General features: G+C 34.9%; 1 protein-coding gene across 1 annotated transcript in view; it reads right to left on the bottom strand.

Moving 5' to 3' along the window:
* Positions 1 to 4,518: 4,518 nt before the first annotated feature.
* LOC111054204 (tectonin beta-propeller repeat-containing protein 2) overlaps positions 4,519 to 20,983 on the bottom strand; it is a 38,070-nt gene continuing 21,605 nt past the window's right edge. The window contains exons 12-21 of the mRNA XM_039422843.1: positions 19,024 to 19,308; positions 17,496 to 17,686; positions 16,971 to 17,195; positions 15,663 to 15,825; positions 15,179 to 15,336; positions 13,498 to 13,660; positions 12,317 to 12,492; positions 10,785 to 10,930; positions 9,019 to 9,140; positions 4,519 to 5,033 (exon numbers count right to left, since the gene is read on the bottom strand). Coding sequence (XP_039278777.1) covers positions 4,903 to 5,033; positions 9,019 to 9,140; positions 10,785 to 10,930; positions 12,317 to 12,492; positions 13,498 to 13,660; positions 15,179 to 15,336; positions 15,663 to 15,825; positions 16,971 to 17,195; positions 17,496 to 17,686; positions 19,024 to 19,308 — 1,760 coding nt within the window. The 3' untranslated portion in view covers positions 4,519 to 4,902. The remainder of the gene's footprint in view (positions 5,034 to 9,018; positions 9,141 to 10,784; positions 10,931 to 12,316; positions 12,493 to 13,497; positions 13,661 to 15,178; positions 15,337 to 15,662; positions 15,826 to 16,970; positions 17,196 to 17,495; positions 17,687 to 19,023; positions 19,309 to 20,983) is intronic.

The following is a 20,983-nucleotide window of genomic DNA, read 5'->3' as shown; positions in this document are numbered from 1 at the left end:
ATTTGGCATGTCTGTGAGCATGCTTCGAGAGGTTGTTGATGCCATTGCAGTTCCTCTCTCTGCATCTGTCAATGAGTGCTTGAGGTCTGGAAATTTTCCTGATTTCTTGAAAACATCAAGAACTGTCCCAGTCTTCAAGAAGGGTGATCGTGAGAACCTTCGTAGCTTCAGGCCAATCTCCATAACTCCTGTCTTTGGCAAGGTGATTGAGGCAGTGATAAAGCCTCAGCTGGAGGCCTTTTTCGAGGAGAATGGCCTGTTCTCCAACATGCAGTTTGGTTTCCGAGTTGGGAGATCAACAGTGGGTGCAGTCGACCATGTGGCTGAGCGGATTGATGCTGCCTTCGAGGATGGTGAGTCTCTTGCTCTTGCTCTTTGTGATCTGAGCCGAGCCTTTGACTGCGTGGACCATAGCATTCTTCTTAGAAAGCTGAGCTTTTATGGTCTTAGAGACTCTGCCCTTTCCATCTTGGGCTCTTACCTTTCTGGAAGGACTCAGCTTGTCTCCCTCAGTGGTGCTGACTCCCGGACACTTCCGGTAACTTTTGGTGTTCCTCAGGGATCGGTGCTGGGGCCTACACTGTTTCTTGTCATGATAAATGACCTCGACGACCACGGTTCCTCTCTGATGTTCGCGGATGATGCATCTCTACTGTCATCGGGTGCTGAGCTTGAGCGGGTTTTGGAGGCATCTGCGGAGCATCTTCAGTCTGCCACTTCATGGTTCCTGGCTAATCGATTCCAGCTGAATGAGGACAAGACCCAAAGGATCATCTGCAGCTTGTCACGTGAGCCGCGTGACCCTCAGAATCCAGTGAAGCTGCTGGGTTTTGTCTTGGACAGCAAACTCAGCTGGAACAGTCATATACAGCAAGTAACCAGTCGACTCTCCCGCATTTGCTTTCTGCTGCTCAAGATGAGGGGCCTGGTGACTGAGAAGTACCTGATAATGATGTATCATGCGCTCTTCCATTGCCACATTACCTATGGCTTGCTTCTGTGGGGTCATTCAGCGGGGGCTGCTGATGTGCTGAGACTGCAAAAGAGGGCTATAAGAATTATAACAGGCAGCGATCATCTTGCCCACTGCAAGCCCATCTTTGCTCGCCTTGGTGTACTGACTGTCTTCAGCCATTACATCCTCCTGTGCTTGGTGTATGTCAAGAAGATACAGCATACTCTAGCTGCCCGTAGTGACATCCACCGCCACAACACCAGGCGCAGTGAGCTGTTGGATATCCCCAGGAGACGCCTCCACCGATCACAGGCCAGTTACAGGATTTCAGCCCTGAAATTCTACAACAAGCTGCCTAATAGTGTGAAGCAATTGGATGAGGCCGCCTTCAGGAGAACCGTCCGGAAGCTACTGTGTGCAAAGGCATACTACAGTGTGAACGAATTTATGAGTGATAATTTGAATTTTTATTGAGAGCATGAGCACTGGATCACTGCCATCTGAACTGTTACAGTTTTTTTTTTCATGTGTTTGTACGTGTTTTGATTTTTTGATGCCATCGATCCCACAATTGTGGGTAATGGATGAAGCTGAAGGTATTAAGGTGAACCAGGACCAAATTATTGAAATTAAGCTTCTTTAATCCGGTTAAATTTAAACCGTGATAATTCCATGAGAACCAATAAAAGAAGTCGTCTTATCGAAAAGGCCTTCTCTGATTGGTTCTTGTGAAATTAATCATGGTTAAAATTTAACCGGCGTTTGTACAACCGGCTTAATCTTTTATGACTAGCCTAAAATCCCAACCTCTCAAGTATGACTTTCTATGTACAGTTTGAATGAGATCATCATAATACTATTTTAGGGTGGCTATAAATAAAGGACAAGTTTATTGAACATGTGTGTCAATAAACATTTTTGTCATAAAGTTACATGTTGTGTCATCAGTGAAAGATTTCAAAAAAAAATTTTTTAGGTGAGGTTCGTCATCGATTATTTTTTCTTTGCTCCTCTATTGGAGGCTGAATTATTTTTGTATCATCATAATATGTAATTTTTAAATGATTTATTTATTGGCATAAGTTATTTATTCCATGTTATGCTAGCCACTAACGACATGAGTGTACACACATGTACATCATGCATGTCTTGGCTTTGACTAAGAAACAACTGTTTGACAGCAGGTTCTAACATAACATAAACAACCAATAATAATAAATCAAACACTGAAAAATTAGAAATTATAATTATACAAAATAATGATAACCTCAAATAGAGTAGTGAAGAAAAACAACAAAAAATCGATGAACAAAAATCTAACCTCAAACATTTTGTTCTAAGTTCCAAGCAATCCTTGTTCAACACCAAAGACCTTTTGTTCAACACAATACCGAGTCAAGGAGGATCGTTCTTTTACTGAGTCGTCTTAACCTTACAGAATAGACACGCTGGGAAGTCTAGCCTCTGAAGCCAACATCTACTGCCATATCACCACATCGTGACGTCAGCATCGGATAGAAAACTTTTCTGCAGAGTTTGTTTACATTGTTTTTCATAGCTGATTGTGTCTATTCCAGATGGAAGTAAATTATTATTCATGAAAATGGTAAACTTCCGCTGAAATAGAAAAGAATGTAAACAAACTCTACAGAAGTTTTCTATCCGATGCTGACGTCACGATATGGTGATATGGCAGTAGATATTGGCTTCATCGACATATTCAGTATGAATATATAATGGGCCGTGTCTATTCTATAACTGGTCTAAGGTATTAACGATAGAAGTGGAATTTGGAATATTTACAAAGATGGCCGACCTGTGCTCTGAACTTGGAATACTGACTTGAAGCCGAAATTTACTCAGCAATCATTGATTAAAACAATTTTTAATTATTCAATATGAATACCTACTATCTAGAATTACAAAACAAATCGAGTTGGCCATCTCGTCAGCATTCCAAGTTCAGCTTATAGGGCGGCCATCTTGTCAACATTCCAAATTCGACTTCTATCATTAGGTAAATTGTTGTTTGATTGGCAATGGTATTGCTATCCTTGTCGATCATTCAACAAAGCGAATAGCGCTATCTCTTTCTTGCTTTGCTCTGTTGCCAGATCTTCTTTTAACAATGTAAAATTAATAATTATTAACAAGATATTTCATAAGTATGAAAATTCATTACCGTATGAAATCATTAAAAAATATAATCTCTTGTTAAATAAAATATAATTGATTATTTTAAATTGTAATCAATTGGTGGGGGAAAAAAAACTATAGTGGACGTTTCTGGTTTTTAATAACAAAACAAATTATTTATTCAATACCAGTATTCCAATATGAAACGGAAAACAAATGCAATTGAGATAAAGGAAAGATTAAAACTATAATCAACAATCAAAATTTCTGATTATAATAATCAGATAATAATTTAAGGGCTACTCGCTTAGCTGATGAGTGGTCGTTCAGTTTTTTTGATAATAAAAACAAAATTATCAATTAGAATTATGGGTCTGAAAAATAAAAAATGTACAATTAACTATTATCTTACTTTACCTTGAAAATTTGTCCCTTGGCCTGATCCTCAAGGACCGTTTAAACCACTCCCGACTTTAAATAAAAAAATATATAAAAAAAACTTCTGCCAGCTGATGAATCAAAACACCAGCCTTCCCTACAAGATTCAAATCCTGAAAATACAATTATGCAGGTTTAAACTGCCCGAACTGTGACAGCCTATAATTGAATTCTCAAGACAGAATCCTTCAGGTAACCAATGCCTTAACTCAACAACTAACTTCACAAAAGGTTCAAAGAATACGGGCCTCGAAAGAGAAATTCAGAATCTATTTATGTGAAAAAACATGCAGCTTTGATTCACAGACCAAAAGTCGACTCATTCTTGTTTGTATAGCATGGAGCTAAAAACCATAATATTGCCTTCACGAAACGTGATAAAATACAAGTTTCATCTTTGTACATTGGAGATCTTCTCGCTTTATCAATTACATTTAATAATTAAATCCGCGACCAGATGTCCAATTCACAAAATAATAATTCAATAAAATTGAATGGGTTTTGATGTCATGTATGACAAAATGAGAATGAACAGTTAATATATATTACATCAATAAACCCCTATCAGCTACCGTCTACAGGAAGCATGATATTTGTGTGTTTCTGTGCACGCCAACAGAGGTTTCCCTGAATGCTGCTTCACAGGAAGTGACTCAGTCAATTGAGAGATGGTGCAACTCAAACTTGCTGTGTGTGAATTCCAACAATGTTCAGGATTTGAGATTAACTTAAAATAGGAGGCTTCTATTGGTGGATGCGGAAAAAGAAGCCAAGTTTCTGGGATTCACTTTGAACAACTGTTTGAGTTGGTCTAGCCACATTGATATTACTGCTGGAAAGCACAATAGGGGAGTATTTATATAAAGAAAGTTGAGGATATGCGTCAGTGTTGATGTTCTAAAGGTAGTCTACTTTGCTCACATCCAGTCCCACCTGTCTTATGGTTCTTTACTGTGGGGATCAAAGGCATATAGAATAACATGATAAAAGACAATGTTTTAATAATTTATTATAAAAAGAATAGTACAATCATGTGTATAAAATAAACATAAATCAACGAAAATACGAAAAACAAAACATATTTCTTTGTTGTAGAATATATACTACAATTACAAAATTAAGCTATGGATCTTAAAGCCATTCTTATGTGCCTAATTATATACGCAAACACACATATATAAGTGATGATCAGAGTGAATAACATTATCGCACCTAAATAAAAACACTAAAAATGTAAAAACTAACGCAAATACACTACATATGCAGATATACAGCAAAGTAATAATCAAAGCACCATAAATTTGTTTTTTATCACAATGATTTAAATTTTGTTATAAGTCGTCAATATTAGCCTATTTCACAATTATTCCAACCTACACCATCTCCCAAACTTCATTGTCTTCAGTTGTGTCAGACTTGTCCCCAAATGCAACAATTTTTTGCAAATGTGTCAGCAGCTCATTCGAATCCTGAGATATACCCCACATGTCCTCACTCAGTGACACTGAAAATAATCAATACAATTTAATAAAGTATTTATGTAGTAGCCTATATATATTATGTCATGACTACATGCTTGAATAACTATTTAAGCATATTCCATAATACGTCTCAAGATGTTTCAATCTGCTGGCTGCGCTCTTCTCACGGAAGATGGCAGATATCACAAAATGTATGCGCAGTAGCATCTCAAGAACCTAATATTGTTCCAATAATTGGTAACATTATGCAAGACAAGTGTTGCATTGGTGACATTGGTGACAGCTTCTATGACATGAGCCGAGCTTTTGATACAATATCTCATCCCATCTTATTACAAAAGCTCAAATTCTAGGGTTTTGATGACATTTCAACCAATTTAATTGCCTCTTACTTGAGTGATAGATACCAAACTGTTTTTTATGATGGCTGTTTTTCTAATTATTTGAAAGTGTTATCAGGTGTTCCACAGGGTTCCACACTAGGTCCTATCCTCTTCATTATATATGTTAATGATCTTCCTGCAGCAATCAGTTGTAAAAATGTAAAACCATTTATGATTGCTGATGATTTAGCTGTTCAAATAAAAATAATAGTCTTTCTGGTAGCTTAAATACGGTTAATGAAATAATTGAAGATTGGACAGCTTCTAATTCATTGTGTCTTAATAAGGGCAAAACTTTTGGAATTTGGATTTAGATTACAACCTGACAATGCAAAGTTTCTCGGTATTACAGTTCAAAGCTATTTAAAATGGGGCTTACACATCAAAATATTATGTGGCAAACTGTCGAAGGGAATTTTTATGTTAAATAGATTGAAGTTCATTGTTGATAAGAGTGTTTTATTTAATTTCAGTGTATTTTGCTTATCTTCATTCTCATTTGTATTATGGTGTTGTTGCCTGGGGTAATGATGCGAATGTAAATAAACTATTTGTGTTACAGAAACGAGCAGTAAGGGTCATTGCTAATGTGAATAGTCGTTTTCACTGTGTAGATTTATTTAAAAAATTCAAGACTTCAACAGTACCAGCTATTCACATTCTTGAATGTCTTATGTATGTAAAAATTAATTTAGCAAGTATTTCTGTAAATAGTAACGTTCACAACCATTACACTAGAAATTCTGAATCGCTTAGAGTGAACCAGTGCAATTAAGCAAATACATTGAACTGTTTTAAGGAGTTCGGTATAAGAGCTTATAATACGCTTCCTGCACATTTAAAATAGCTAGAAGTGGGTAATTTTAAAAGAGCCATAAAAAAGATGTTGATAGAAATATGTCCATATAGAAAAGAGGAGTTTCTAATTTGAGGGTATTTTGTTTGATGTTTGTATGCTTGTGTTTGTATTATTATTTCTTTGAATGTAAATACTTTTATTTACCATGTTTAATCTATGACGATGCTATGCATTTGTATAAATGTTTTCTGCAATAAAGAAATCTTGAATCTTGAATTCTCCATTCAATTTAAAGTTTGACTGCACGCTTAACGACACAAAATGTTGCATTTTGGGCTTTAAAAGCAGAAATACATGTTTTTGCATAAATTAAACTGTAAAAAAGCCCATATAGATCGACAAAAAATGTTCCTCAGTACTCTTCACCGCTTCAACAAGATCAGAAACGTTAACCATGCACAGTAAATAACCAACAAAATTATTGTTATACTTATGTTTATAGTACCTATTCATGCAAACACACAAGCACAATGCAGATGGCTTTCAACACTCGAAATAAGCACTAGTAAACTCAGCTCAGAAAAGGGTGCTAACATAGTGAATAGGCAAAGGTAGCTTCAAGCGTTGGGGCCAGAACATATTAAACGTTTTTCAGGCGTTTTTAGAGTCGGCAGGGCAGGAAGCTCTCCGATTGGCTGATTGGGTTATCGGATCGTTTTGTTGCCTGAAAAAACGCTGAATGTAGTCTGGCCCTAAGAATGTTGAATATAATGCATGTATTGAAATTGATTGAAACATACCGCTCCACTAGTCACCACCATCTAATTACATGTATTACATTCAACACAGATTTGTAATCCCACTAAAACTTGTACGCCTCACAAAATGACTCTGCACAACACTATAGTGAGGTCCACGTTATAATGGCAGTGGATAAAGATAGGAGAATAGCGATGCCGATTCTCTGTATTAATTAATTATATTTCTACACTGTCAAAAACATAATTGGCATCGTTGTGGACCTAGAAAAGGATAGTACCACCGGCTTTGTCGAATGATAGACAAGGATAGCAAAACCAAAGTTGAACAAATACTGTCATTATAACGTGGACCTCACTATAGATATAAGGTTAAAGTTCAAGGAATGCTGTCTAATGATTTCACAGCAAACACAGGGCTTAGGCAAGGAGATGTACTCTCAGCCATGCTGTTCAATTTAAGCCTTGAAATGTAATAAGAGGGATCATCATTAACCCAAGGGTGACAATAATGAACAGGATGATACAATACATTGCCTACACTGCCGATGTAGCCTTAATTCCACGAAACAGGCAGTCTCTGGAGACTGCATTTTCTCGACATCAACTTTTCGAACTTCACCTCACGAACATATACGAGAATAGGACTTAAAGTAAATAACAACAAAACAAAATACCTTACCAGCTGCAGAACCCGACGAGTAGGCAACAGAGATCTGAAAATACAGAACTCTTTTTTTTGAAAGGGTATCTGAGTTTAAATACCTCGGCTCTTTAATCACCGAATATAACAACATCGAGGTCGACATAAAGCGAAGGTAGCTGCCGGAAATAAGAGCTATTTTGCCTTGAGCCAATATCTCAGATCCACAGCGATATCGAAAAAGTTGAGAATCGAGATCTACGAAACAATAATAATCAAGCCAGTAGTGTTGTAAGGGGCAGAGGCCTGGTTCTTACAAAGAAAGATGAGGATCTCCTGAATATTTGGGATCGAAAATTCCTGAGAAGGATTTATGGACCCGTCTTCATCAACAGAGATTGAAAAAAAAGGACCAACCAGGAATTATGAGACCTCCACAGGAAACCAGCAATTGTAGATGAAATAAAATTCAGAAGAATAAGCTGGTTAGTTTAGGTTGAAAGAATGAATGACTCTAGAGCAGTAAAGAATATCTTCAGAGAGAACCCGGGGGAGGGGGGGAGGCTACGAGGACGCCCACGCATGCGCTGGCTGGAGGATGTGGAGAAAGACTTGAGGTAGGAGGGTATCAGGGGATGGAGATGGAAAGCTGCTGACAGAGAAGAATGGAGTGACATTTTGATGGAGGTCATGGCCCTAAATGGGCTGTAGCACCAAGGAGTAAGTACGTAGTACATTCAACACGCTCAAGTTTGAGGCTACCTTCGCCGTTCCAATATGTTTGAACCCAAAGAAACGTTGCGGCCCGGCCAATCGTCACCTGAGATCTTTGAGAGTGAGAGAGTACCGCTCGAACTCTCACACACTATACAAAGTTATTAGTTTGTCGTTCATATAAAGTCCCAATCAATTTAGATTTTCGTTTTAATAGTGATAGGACAGACCCCAAGTGCAATCCAAGTAGGAGAGCTTCCTATTGGAGGGAGAAACAGATTTTTCGAAGTGATAAAGATGTTGATTTATTAACGATACATTATGATGGTAACATCTATCTAAACAGTTTTAGTCATGCAGCAGTAATTTATGATTTAGAATTATGACAAAATATTTCTTCATTTCAATATCTATATTCCTGATTCGATATACTACATAAGAGAAAGCTTCAGATCTCACACACAGATTGTCTTATCCAATTTTAAAGATAGGAAACAATGAAAAAACCCACATTAAAAAAATAAATAATAATAATATTGATACCATGATTAGAAGATTCTGCCAGGTTATATTTTATGCTCTCAACGCTTGATGAGCTATTGATGCTGCTGTTCATGAAAAAATGCTTGCTGGATTAACTTAATATGCTTTGAGTAGTTATAATGATTATTATTGTTGAATAGACCGACATGATTAAAATACTTTTCTTACCAGTTAAAGCTGTCAAGCTGCCGGGTATCCGCATCCAATAATCACCAATATAGTTATTCTGAGTTATACCATATCGCCTATAAACAGAGCCTTCAGGAGAAATAGCCCACACCGCAACATCGCTGCAAAAATAGAGCAAACATTGAGTCTCGTGAATAAGATTAGTAAATAACAATCGTTAATAAGGCTAAGAAGATATTTAATTTACATTTATATACGATAGGAGATCAAAAATTAACCAATTCAACTCTTTGTACAATTATCAATGATTCCTGAGTTTTGAACTTACATTCATAGCGTTGACCTCCTAAGACTTGAGTTTCCCAGGGAGTACCCCAATAACCTCGAAATACTGTTCCTTATTCATCTTCTTGCAATCTCCGCCACATTTTATCGTTTGGCAGAAAAATTATTCTCTCATTTTTCCAGTCAATTAAGTAATAAAAAAGTACTTCAATAACAAATCAAATTCTCAGAATACCCGAAATTTTGAGGAATTCAAATTCATAGTCATCTATATTCTCAGGCTGTTACCTACCGTATTGAATGTATAATAAATTCTAAATCCATATGGCAATTTTATCTTCTAAAATCTGAGACCAATCTATCTTGAATAGATCTATAGGTACTCTTCATAAAATAATTTCTTCAGATTTTGTAAACCACATATTTAAAATACTCGGTCTCATAAATAGATATTTAAGATACCACAACCCAATATTGGTGGTGATGACTTGAATAAGGGGTTTCCAAAATCCAAAGAAATTTGTTTATGAAGAGTACCTATAAATCTGATAGATTTGTCTCAGATTATAGAGGATAAAATTGTCACCATATTGATTTAGAATTTATCATACATTCAGTACGGTATGTAACAGCCTGAGAAAATAGATAATTATTATAAACTTGAATTCCTAGAAATTTCGGGTATTCTGAGAATTTGTCTTGTTATTGAAGAATTATTCAGTACTCATTTATTACTTGATTGACTGGAATAATGAGAGAATAATATTTTTCTCTCCAACAACAGAATTGCGGATGCAATCTTAGTTTGGCGGAGATTGCAGAAAGATGAAAAATGAACAAGATTCCGAGGTTATTGGGCTACTCCCTGGGAAACTCAATCTCATGTGGTCAAAGTTTTGAATGTAATTTTAAAACTCAGGAATCATTGATCATTGTACAAAGAGTTGAATTGGTTGATTTTTGCTTTGCTGAGGAGGATGCCCACATGAGTAATGGGCAAATGAGCATGGGTAAAAGCTAAAAGCTACCTTTAGCTCTACATGGTGCCGAACCACTAAACAATTTTGAAAGTCATGAATGGTAGCTAGCGGATTTGGCTCCTCAAGTCCAACTTCGATACGTGCAGGAATCTTATCTGAGCGATGACCTATTAGTGCGATACCGAGCTTATCGCTTCCACAATTATTTCCGAAACTCAATTTTGGCATTTTTCCGTTCCAGTGACTGGACTTTGGTCAGTATTCGTTTATTTTATAGCTTTGATGAGTTCTATTAATAATTTTTCAAAAGAATTTACCTCTTTTGGCCTATTTTAAATAAGCCATAAAAATTTGAATCTTTGTTCAGAGATGACCGTAAAAGTTTTGAAGTGTAAGTGAGTCTTGAGAATGATCAGTGAATTTAGTTTTAAAATTTAATATTAAAACAAAATCATTATATTATTATCAATAATTGTCTAATTCAATCTGTATTGTATTGATTTTAACACTAATAATGATTGTTAAAAAAATGATACTGACCTTACGCATAAATGAACTGCATGTATTCCACGGACTGGAACCCAGCCCAGTCCCAATTGAAAATCGGGGAAAATTGCTTCTCTTACATAAACATTGTGCTTACTATCCAAAGCCCAGACCATGAAAGTTTGAGGACCTACATAAACCTGCAATTGAAGTAGGAAACACGAATGAGTCAAATTTTGCTATTCGTTTCAGGAAAGGCTAAATATCAAAGCCAGCAGCAACAAACTAGCTGAAGTTATATAAGGTCATGATTATGGTTGGGGTTACGTTTATAGGTTTTGAATGACAATATTCTGATATTCAGAATTATTATTAAATTATTTTAAAATGTTGAATCAGGAATTTGTCCTTGCAGCTGAATCGCTGAAGGTTACTCCTAATAATATATTTATGTAGTCTCTCGTTTCGTTTCATTTACTTAATAAAATAAAATGAATTACCTTATTTTTGATTTAACCTCGTTTCACAATAAAAAAATCTGAGAAATTCGTAAATTTTTAAAAAAGATAGGAGTTGAAGAAAAAAAACATTTTGGTTTCATTTGGAGTTGAAACTTAATTAAAATAACAACGAATAATACCTCATTTTTGCTTTTTGATGCATAATTTATTTACTCTAATAATTTTTTTTTGCTGAGGATGATGCCTACAGGAGCAGTAGGCTTGTGCGTGGGTGATGAGATTGATGATGAGAGATGAGTAGACCTACAGCTTTAGGTGGTTTCTGAACTACACGAACTTTTAACAAAATATTTACCAATTTCACTCAGAGATGGTGCCACCATCACCCGCCTCACCAATTTGCGTTTACTATATAAGGGATAAGGGATAGCATCAATAAATGTTTGATGAATATTATTAATCCAATTATTTTAAATAATAATTTTGTATCATTGAATCAATAAAATAATAATAATTCGCAATATATTATTAAAAATGTTTTTAAATATAAATAATAATCTGCAATACAATGGGTTCTATCTTGATAACGGGAATGCCCATGCTACTGTAAAACATTCATGTATCACAAGCATGATTTGAAGGTGTGTAAGTAATTTAAGAGTGTTTTAGAGCACTAAATGTTAAAACAATGCAAAATATTATGCAGCTGATAATTTGATCACTCGCAAGAGAAGATTGAATATACTAAAATAAATTATCAAAGTTCCGCACAGAAGCGCACCATTTACACAAAATATATTATAACCAAAGAGCGTTCATGTTGAAGGAAGTGAACTTTCAATGCGAAAATAAATCTGTTGGACCTTCAAACTGTCAAATCTGTTGCATCGCTCAACTTTAAGCTTCTAGATTAAAGATAACATTGCCCGATAGGTCCCAAAAAATTATCGCTACAAAATCTTCATTATTCAAAAGTTTTAAGAGTAAGCCCTTATCCTTAAGAATCAAAGGACTAATCAGATAGACAGATAAAAGATCAGGTTATAATTGCATGAAAGTAAACAGAGAACAACAGTTGAGTAGTTGAATAGAACTCTGTAAAATATTCCAAAAGAATGTTGTTACCTTTGTGAAAATAATATTTGGGTTGGGTTTTCCTTCAACTTGAACCCAAGCTGGTGGAAATGTATTTGTGGCAATAGAATGTGCAGATCCCACTGCCATGTGGATGTCTCCTTTGGTGTCACTAGCCCACACCACATCACTGCCGCAACATATGTGACGCAAATGAACTCTCTTTTCTGCAAACAATGTCTATTCATTAGTATACATATACATAGTACATTAGTTTACAAGAGTATTATCATCCTTCAATACGTGATGAAGTGATTAAAATTATAGTAGAAAACTAATATTTTTAATACATTTTTCAAAGGGAATTTGTGTTTAAACATTGTTTATATTAATTTTGAACTTTATGAAATGAAGAATCAGGAGGAGGAAGTGGAAGTGAAAATGTTAAACTTCAGCAAAATATAAATAACCTATAAACTTGAGTGTATATGGAAAGTGACATTGGGCAGTACGGCGAGTCAGAACATCCAAAAGGATCTCTCTGCCAATAAAATCCAAAAGAATTAATCACTAAATAATAAGATTACAAAAATATTAATGATGTTTTCAAATCAGTTTATTTTTTTGACAATAAGATTAAAATAAAAATGAAACCTGTATTTGAAAAAAAAGTAAAACAGTCGTAATTTTAGAAAACATTACTTATATTATTGAATAATTCGCCTGAATTGAATGAGGACCATATTCACCGTGAAAGCTAATCTGAACTGCTGCAGGTGCTGCTGGATTAAGGAATAGTCGCATTTCTAAAAATGGGTTGAATTTCCAGTTTAAACCACTGTAGCTGAAGTTGTTGAAGTTCTCACTTATAGAATCTAATCAACCCAATTACGGGAATGAGCACTGGGCCAGCCACGTTCACAGATCTATTAATAAATACTGTGGAGCTGGATCATGATGAACAAATCTGTTCAATATCTCTTCTCAATCTTATTATACCGGGTGATTCAAAAAGGACTTTACAACTTCCAACGAAAGTCACATAGAGCATCTTTAGTTTAAGCATCTTTAGCTCTGTACCCTGTTAAATAAAATTTATATGAATTTTCAAAGTTGTAAAGTCCTTTTTGAATCACTCTATATAATAACTAAATACACTATAATTATCTAGGTATCAATATGAAACATTCTACACATTTATTAAATACAATGTGAAAAGAATAGTGAATGACCTATTTGTTCGAGATTCAAATTCCTCCACTTGAAGCCCTCTGGATTGGCGTCATCGATTCCTTGCCGGATGAAGATGTCGCCGCGATCAGTGAGCAACCACAGCACGTGCCTCGCAGCTGACAGACACAACACCTCGCTCGGCCGGCACGGCCCAAGTACACTCTGCAACAACACAATTGCACCATACAGACATACACCAATTCCTGTTGACTCAACACACGTATTGAATCAACGGGAAAATACTATCGAAATCAATAATTATGCCTAATACATACAAATCTAAGTACCCAACTTTACTTGATAATGGTATCATAGCCGAAACATGTCGTGAGTAAACAATTTTAAAAATCTGGTGTGGCGCACTCACACAACTTTCCTTGCCGTTATGGAAATTGATCACCACAGGACAATAACGCTGGATACACACGAGGTCTGCTATCTCTTCGTAGTGAATGATTTAATAGAATCAACAGTTGCCAACAGTTTGCAATCGAATAATCACATTTTCTCAAATTTCGAGCTTATTTTCAATTTTAGGTGAAAATATTACTGAACATTAATTGTAGTGATTTTCATGCTCATCTTTTCCACTTGAAATTTTTTGTTTAAATTGTATCTGAAGACTGATAATTGGCAATCTAAAATCAAACTTTGCATAGATGGGGCGGAGCTCCTGTAATTTTCACAGATATGGGAATTGTGGCAGTTGAAAGAGCTTATTGATGACTATTTTAGCTATAAATTTGATCAAAACTTTCCTTACCTATGGTAATAGGGCAAGGAAAGTAAAAAAGTATACTTAGATTTTTATTTTTATTCCTATTCAAGAGAAGCCCTAACGAAAAAATACAATTTGATGGCGAATCAACCTAATGTATATTCATTTTTTGTGAACTTGAAAAATATTTATTTCTTTTGTCTTGACTGAAAACATCAGCAGCTTGAGCCTTGAATTGAAGGAGGCTTCAAATGCCAAATGAAGACCACTATGATGCCTCCCATACAACAACTATCAGTTCACAAATGTTACGTCCATGACGTGAAAATATTTATATATTTTTACATTCAATTTCAATTTATTAAAAACACACAAAACAAGACAAAACAAAATTACAAAGAATTACGAAACAAATAAAACACAATAAAATGTTACAAATATAAAAAAACCATGGGCTTTGTGGTTGGGTGTGTTGGAGAAGAGAAAAAAATACAGGCACATTGATACATACAATATTATTCTCAATTATGAATGATTGGGAATATCCTCATGTATACGGTACCACTTTTTTGATAGGATCTCAGTACGGGTGAGTGATACTGGAGAACACAGCAAATTAACTCTACCCATACATTTATTAATATTGAAACAATACTGGGACAAACCACATCAATTTTTGTTTTCTGTTTGGAATCAGATCTTTTCACTTGCTGCTCCGGATATTTCCCAACGAATGTACTGAATCTACGGCTTTATTATCGTAACATTTCACTGCTCTCAGCAGATACTGCCATCAACTACTGCTGGCTATTTTTATGCCTGGTTAAAAATAAAATTATATTGAAAACGGAAAAGCAGAATAGAAAGTTTAAAAAACTGGCTGAATTGTTCTCACATTTTTAGTTCAGTTAACACTTCAATTGTTGTTAGAGCAGATGCCTGCAATTTTATTGAAAACTTACCTTGATTTTCATTGAATTCGGTTTCATGAAGAATAAATCTCCAGATTTTGAAAGTAGCCAGAACTGCCCAGCACCTTCGTAGACTCCTTCAGCACAAATCTGTCTCCACTTTAGTAGCGGGGAAAGGTCTTGCAAAGGCACTGGACACCACTGATGACCTGTCATCAACATTTAAATTTTTGTAGTAAACATGAGGATTTGTTCAAACCCTATTTTTTTTGTACACCTATGTTCAAAAGTTTGTACTTTGAAGAATTTCACATAACTCAATACGGAATACTTAAAAAGTCATTGCACATTTAAAACAATAAGATTCTCTTCAAAGATATTAAAAAACATTGATCTGTATATTTGAAGGGTTCATCATATTATTTTACTAAACATCAGAAAAAAATGTTCATTTCAAGAGCATATGAAAATCATTTTCAATGTTCCTTGAGTGAAAATCAAGGAATTACTTGATTTTATGGGGAAAATATCTTACCAATCACTGATGTGTTGTTCATGTGAATGAAGGGGTCTATCTTGTTGGTAATCCATATTCCAGAATCACATGTTGCTATTGATAAGAGCTTTTCTTTGTGTCCCAGAAACTTTTCTGGCCTCACATTTCGCGGACTTTCAAAAACGAAGCTACTGATAACAACCTGATAAAACAGAATACAATTGAGATGTTTTCATGAAATTTATTGGATTAAAATATTATATTGTTAATATGAAAGTCTCTATAAATTAAGCATGGTCTGATTGTTAGTGGATGTTATTAATATTGACAACCCTTTTTGCTCAGGAATACTGCCTATGGCTTATGGGACTTTCAAATAAATAAATTTTCAAGTCCTGAAAATAATGCAACTGATTACAAGATGCCAATGTGTACATGAAATACGCGATAACTTGTTAAAAGTGGGGAAGTTCCAGTATAAAACTTGCTCAACTCAACTTGAGCATAATTTTGAGTATAAGCTTTGAGCATAAAGGGACTAAAGTGTGCCTATTTCTCTGCAAGGGGAATGTTTGTCGCCCGATGGCGACAATTTTCTGAAGTGCGTAGATGTACTTTAGTCTCGTGATGGACACAACATTTTTCCTCTATGATAGGCTACTTCACATGTAACGTTACTAAAAAAACCTAATTTTGAATACTGTACAATATCAGAAGATTAGATGTACATCCTTACTGAGTTACCATAATAAACGCCATACTTCAAGTATTATTTTATGATATTCCCCCATGTTATCTTTTCTAGGAAGAAAATACTTGAACTTCCTGGAAGAAGTACTTGGCCATTAAAAGGAGAGGAAGTACCTGGTCTAGAAAGTGAAATATTTCACTTCCTGTTCCAGGAAGTGAAATATTTTTGTTCATTTAAAAAAAATAATAATGTATTAATAATGAGCGGGAATAGAATAGAATTGCCATTAATAAAGGGCGGAGTTATGACTCTAGGTCCTCTCTGCCACACAACCCTTTACATTTCATAAAAGAAAAAAGTGCACAATACAAAATCAAAATCAACATGAAACAAATAAAACTTTGTAAGACAATAGTAAATACGGTAAGATAGATAGTAAATAGACAAGTAATAGATACTGAGTCTCGGTTGCACAAAACCCGGTTAAATTTTAACTGTGATTAATTCCACTAGAACCAATCAGAGAAGTCGTCTTATCAAAAAGGCCTAATGCAACTAAAGATAAATGCAACCGGGTTTTGTGCAACCGGGCCTGAGACTTCAAGAGCTACAATAACAAGATAATCAGATTTGACCATAAAATACGAAAAAATTACCTGCCACCAAGTTGGCATAAACGACGTAAAATCATCGGAGCAATAAATATTGTTGGAATTATCAATTATCCAGCCGATGTGCTTGGGACCAAGTGCAATATCAGCTATGTGTACGTTAGCAGGCTTTTCTATCTTTTTCCAAATGTTATTCTCCAATGGAAATTTTTGATCTTCGTGATTCACTCTGTAGAAAACTTCATAAATTTTTGTAAGGACCCAAACAACCTGAAAATAGTTGAAACAATCTTATTAAAAGCAGTTCATTAAAAGATAAATAGCAAGATATTTTCAGGAATTTAATGCGATTAAAATGAGCATACTAAATAATGACGTTTCCAAACTTTTTCAACATTAAAAGGCATACTAAATATGAGATCGCAATAGAATATCTTGCGAAGAAACAAATATTGGATGTAATGAGATTAATATAAAGTACATAAAATAAAAATGAGGTAAGAATAAATTCCAATAGAATATTTTTGATATTGCAATCCAAAATGAAACTTGGCTCCAATAATAACTTACCTTATCAGAAGCACACACTTTAAGAACCATTTCTGGCATTGGAACAATCCTAGAATACGAAGTGGGACAGCTCCTTGATAATTGATCTTGATAGAAGACTCTTCCATCAGTTACAAACCAAGCTTCATCGTTGGTCAGAGAAACACTTTCCACTTTATGTGCTATCAACTTCCACGAATCACCAAAAGGACCTGAAATCGAATTTATGTTGATCAATACTAGCTACTCAATTGAAAAACATCAATTAATTTATGCTTAATCAGATTCATATCAAATTCAATATTTCTAGTTTATTTCTGGACTGAAAAGTGGACTCAAATCAATTCAAGTGGATAGCATAACCTATAATTTTTATTCATTCATAACTCTACCTTCATTGTATTATCATTCATCCCATCATCATCACCTAGGCTTAAAATACTTCTAGAAAGTCGCCTTTGTAAAATAATAAATAAATTAATAAATTTGTTTGAAGACATTTGTAGGGAAGCAAGGAGTTTGTCTAAATAAGTTAGTTTATTCGGATTGAAATAATGCTTATCACTCAAAAACATATCACTAGAAATTGCATGCATGAAGACAAGCATCTTTTAAAATTAGCTTTCTTCTATGAAATTTTTCCAAAAATCATGCTAACTCATTGGAGACACTTAGGGCCGGTTTCCGAGCTCGGGATTTAGCTAAGTCCTAGACTTTAAACAGCTAGAGTCAGAAAATTGGGTTTCCAAAACGGGGCGTAGTCGCAGCTTATACTTCAATAATACTGTGAAATTTACCAAATCGAAAGTTTTTTATATAATATAAAATCACAGATAAATTTTATTTGAAGTATATGAAGAAGTGACGAATTATAGGTAGTGTTATTTGCGTCATTGTAGTTTTCGGGATTTTATTATTGTCGTTTCGAGGTATTATTGTTTTTCCTGTCAATATAAGTTGAATGAAAATAATCAGCAAATGCCTGAGGTACCTCCTGATTGATATATTTACATCCATTCCACTCAAAACAGTCTTCTACTGACCTAGATTCTTTTTTATTCACTACATAATTCCAGAATTGTTTCACATTGGAATTAATGCGATGAGTCCATGTATTTCTGATAAGCCATATTTTGTTCTGATTAGAAATAAAAAAATAAAAATCCAAGTACCTTTTCTTTATAACTGTTTACTTACGACACATGCAATAGTATTCATTTAATGTCATTTTATTCATTTTTCCATTACTTGATAATGGCACAATGGCCGAAACATGTCGTAGGCCTAAGTGAGCAATTTTCCAGAAAGGGTAGGGCCTACCTAGATTTTTTTCTAATCAGGTCTAGCCCTAATGAAAAAAGACACTTACTTCTGATTTTATTGATGCTCTTAAATCTATAAATTTTTGCAAGTAGTATCTGGAGAAGGACTTTTTACGCGCACACTTATTCTCAGATTTAATCATTATATTTATTGTATACCAAAATGGGTCTTCCAGAGGAGAAAAATACAGAACTTTCACAAACTAATGAATCCAAATGTGTATTACCTGATGTAGTTGAGTCATTCAAAGCGTAGGCACCACTGAAGTCCAGCTTCCACACGATTTGTCCGTTGTAAGAGACGACGACTTTGACAGCCTCGTAGTCGAGTTTGTGCCAAGCCAGTCCCGAAGTGGCAGTGCCGAGCGGACTGCAGTGCAGCGACAGGTGCGGTCCCCCCATCACCACGTACTCGCTGCACACTGACAGCCACTGCACCGTCTCCGGGCAGCTGTGCTGCACCCACCCGTCAATGCAGCCGCCCTCCATCCATTCGGCTGCCGCTGCTGCTGCTGCAACACAAAACATAGTTGACCAAGTCCAGTCAAATGGTCACTTTACAGCAAACAGCTCCGAAACAATTTTTCTCGACGGTTATGCATTTTGATGGCGCTGAATTTTACTATATCTGTACTGTATTCCATATTAAAATGGGTATTTTTTGTTGAATTATATTATGAATTTATCCATCTATCACGTTTACTTTAAAAGTGTTTGCTTAATTTTTGTTTCAGACTGTTACTATTTTTCTCTAATTGGAGTGATGAGTGCTTACTAAATGCTCGTTGCTGGCGCGAACCTTGTTTTGCTGGCAACGCCAATATCAATTATTATATTATTTAGTTTTAATGGAAGCTTTTGTAATATTGTTTGTCAACGTTTGAAACTGAATTTTGTTTTTTTCATTTTTGTGAATTTCTATTGATTTGGCAATAAATTGAATCTTGACTATATTTTCCTAATTTCACAGCCTCGAGAGCTTTTCGTTACTGAACAGTGATTCAAGATGGATTTGAGGCAACTGAGCTCATGGAGCGTGAAATTCTCTATAATTTGAGACCAATCGCAAGCTTCTATTATGTATCAACTTTGTTTTAGAGACTATTGATTAACAGTAGAATCACGAAATAAATGGGAGAGTAAAAATAGCAATTTTTTAAATCGGGTATAATTTTCAATGCTATTGGAATCGAAAGTGTTGTTTATGGGAGAAAATTCTCTACAACCATGAAACATTTTCATTTTTCAACTGGAGTGTCTCTCAATATACGGAGCTTTGTGTATGGAAATTGGCCATTTTTGAGAACTCTCAAGAATTTATTTTTAATTTTTTAATCGAATTCTACTCAATTTTGAACCATCTTGACGAGCTGAGAAGAATGATCTATAGTACGAAGAGATCCAATAATTGTGTCAAAAGTTATGAGTGTCTAAAATTTTGATCCTTGAAGTGTCCTTTTGCACGCCTCTCCACAGGAAATCCTTCAATTAAGTGCATCTAGCAGGTGATTATGATGTATAACATCATATGATATGATATAATAATATGAGTCAAATGATTGCTTTATTTGGTAAGGAAGGCCTTCAGAAAGTATTGCAATAAAAAAATGTATTTTGGCTGTAGGACACAGTTTTCTATTTTTGCAAGTATTCCCCTCCCCCAGTCGTCCCTTTACTAAATTTGAAAATTCTAGAGGAATCTTATTCAAAATTAGTTGCATTTTCACATGATATGTGATTTTTCAGTATTACTCAATGATACTCTAAGTAGTTTAGGGTAAAAGTGGAAAGTTTTCAGAAGTTTGAAAAAAATACCTTTTTTTAAATCTGAAGCTCCAAAACCAGAAATCGTAAAATCCTGCGCGACCACTCGATTTATTGAAAAGTTTATTGCCATTAATTTTGTAAGAAATGCTTTCTATCGATAAACCTGAGGTTTATAAATAATAAATGAGGTTCGAGATAAAATGGGAAAATAGGAAAAATATAGTCGATTTTTTTAGGGTTTTGGGGTTTTTAGGGGTGAAGCCGCCTCTGCCGTGGCAGAAAATTTCATATTCGAATAAGATTTTTTTTAAATACGTATAAAACCGTCGAGAAAAATTAATTTGGTGCTGTTTCCTGAAAAATGACCATTTTCGACTGGACTAAATGAAATATGGATAATTTACAAATACAGTTACACAC

Source organism: Nilaparvata lugens, chromosome 3, assembly GCF_014356525.2.
Source record: "Nilaparvata lugens isolate BPH chromosome 3, ASM1435652v1, whole genome shotgun sequence".
NCBI lineage: Eukaryota > Metazoa > Arthropoda > Insecta > Hemiptera > Delphacidae > Nilaparvata > Nilaparvata lugens.
The sequence above is the reverse complement of the archived record's forward strand: the minus strand, read 5'-3'. Positions and strand labels throughout refer to the sequence as shown.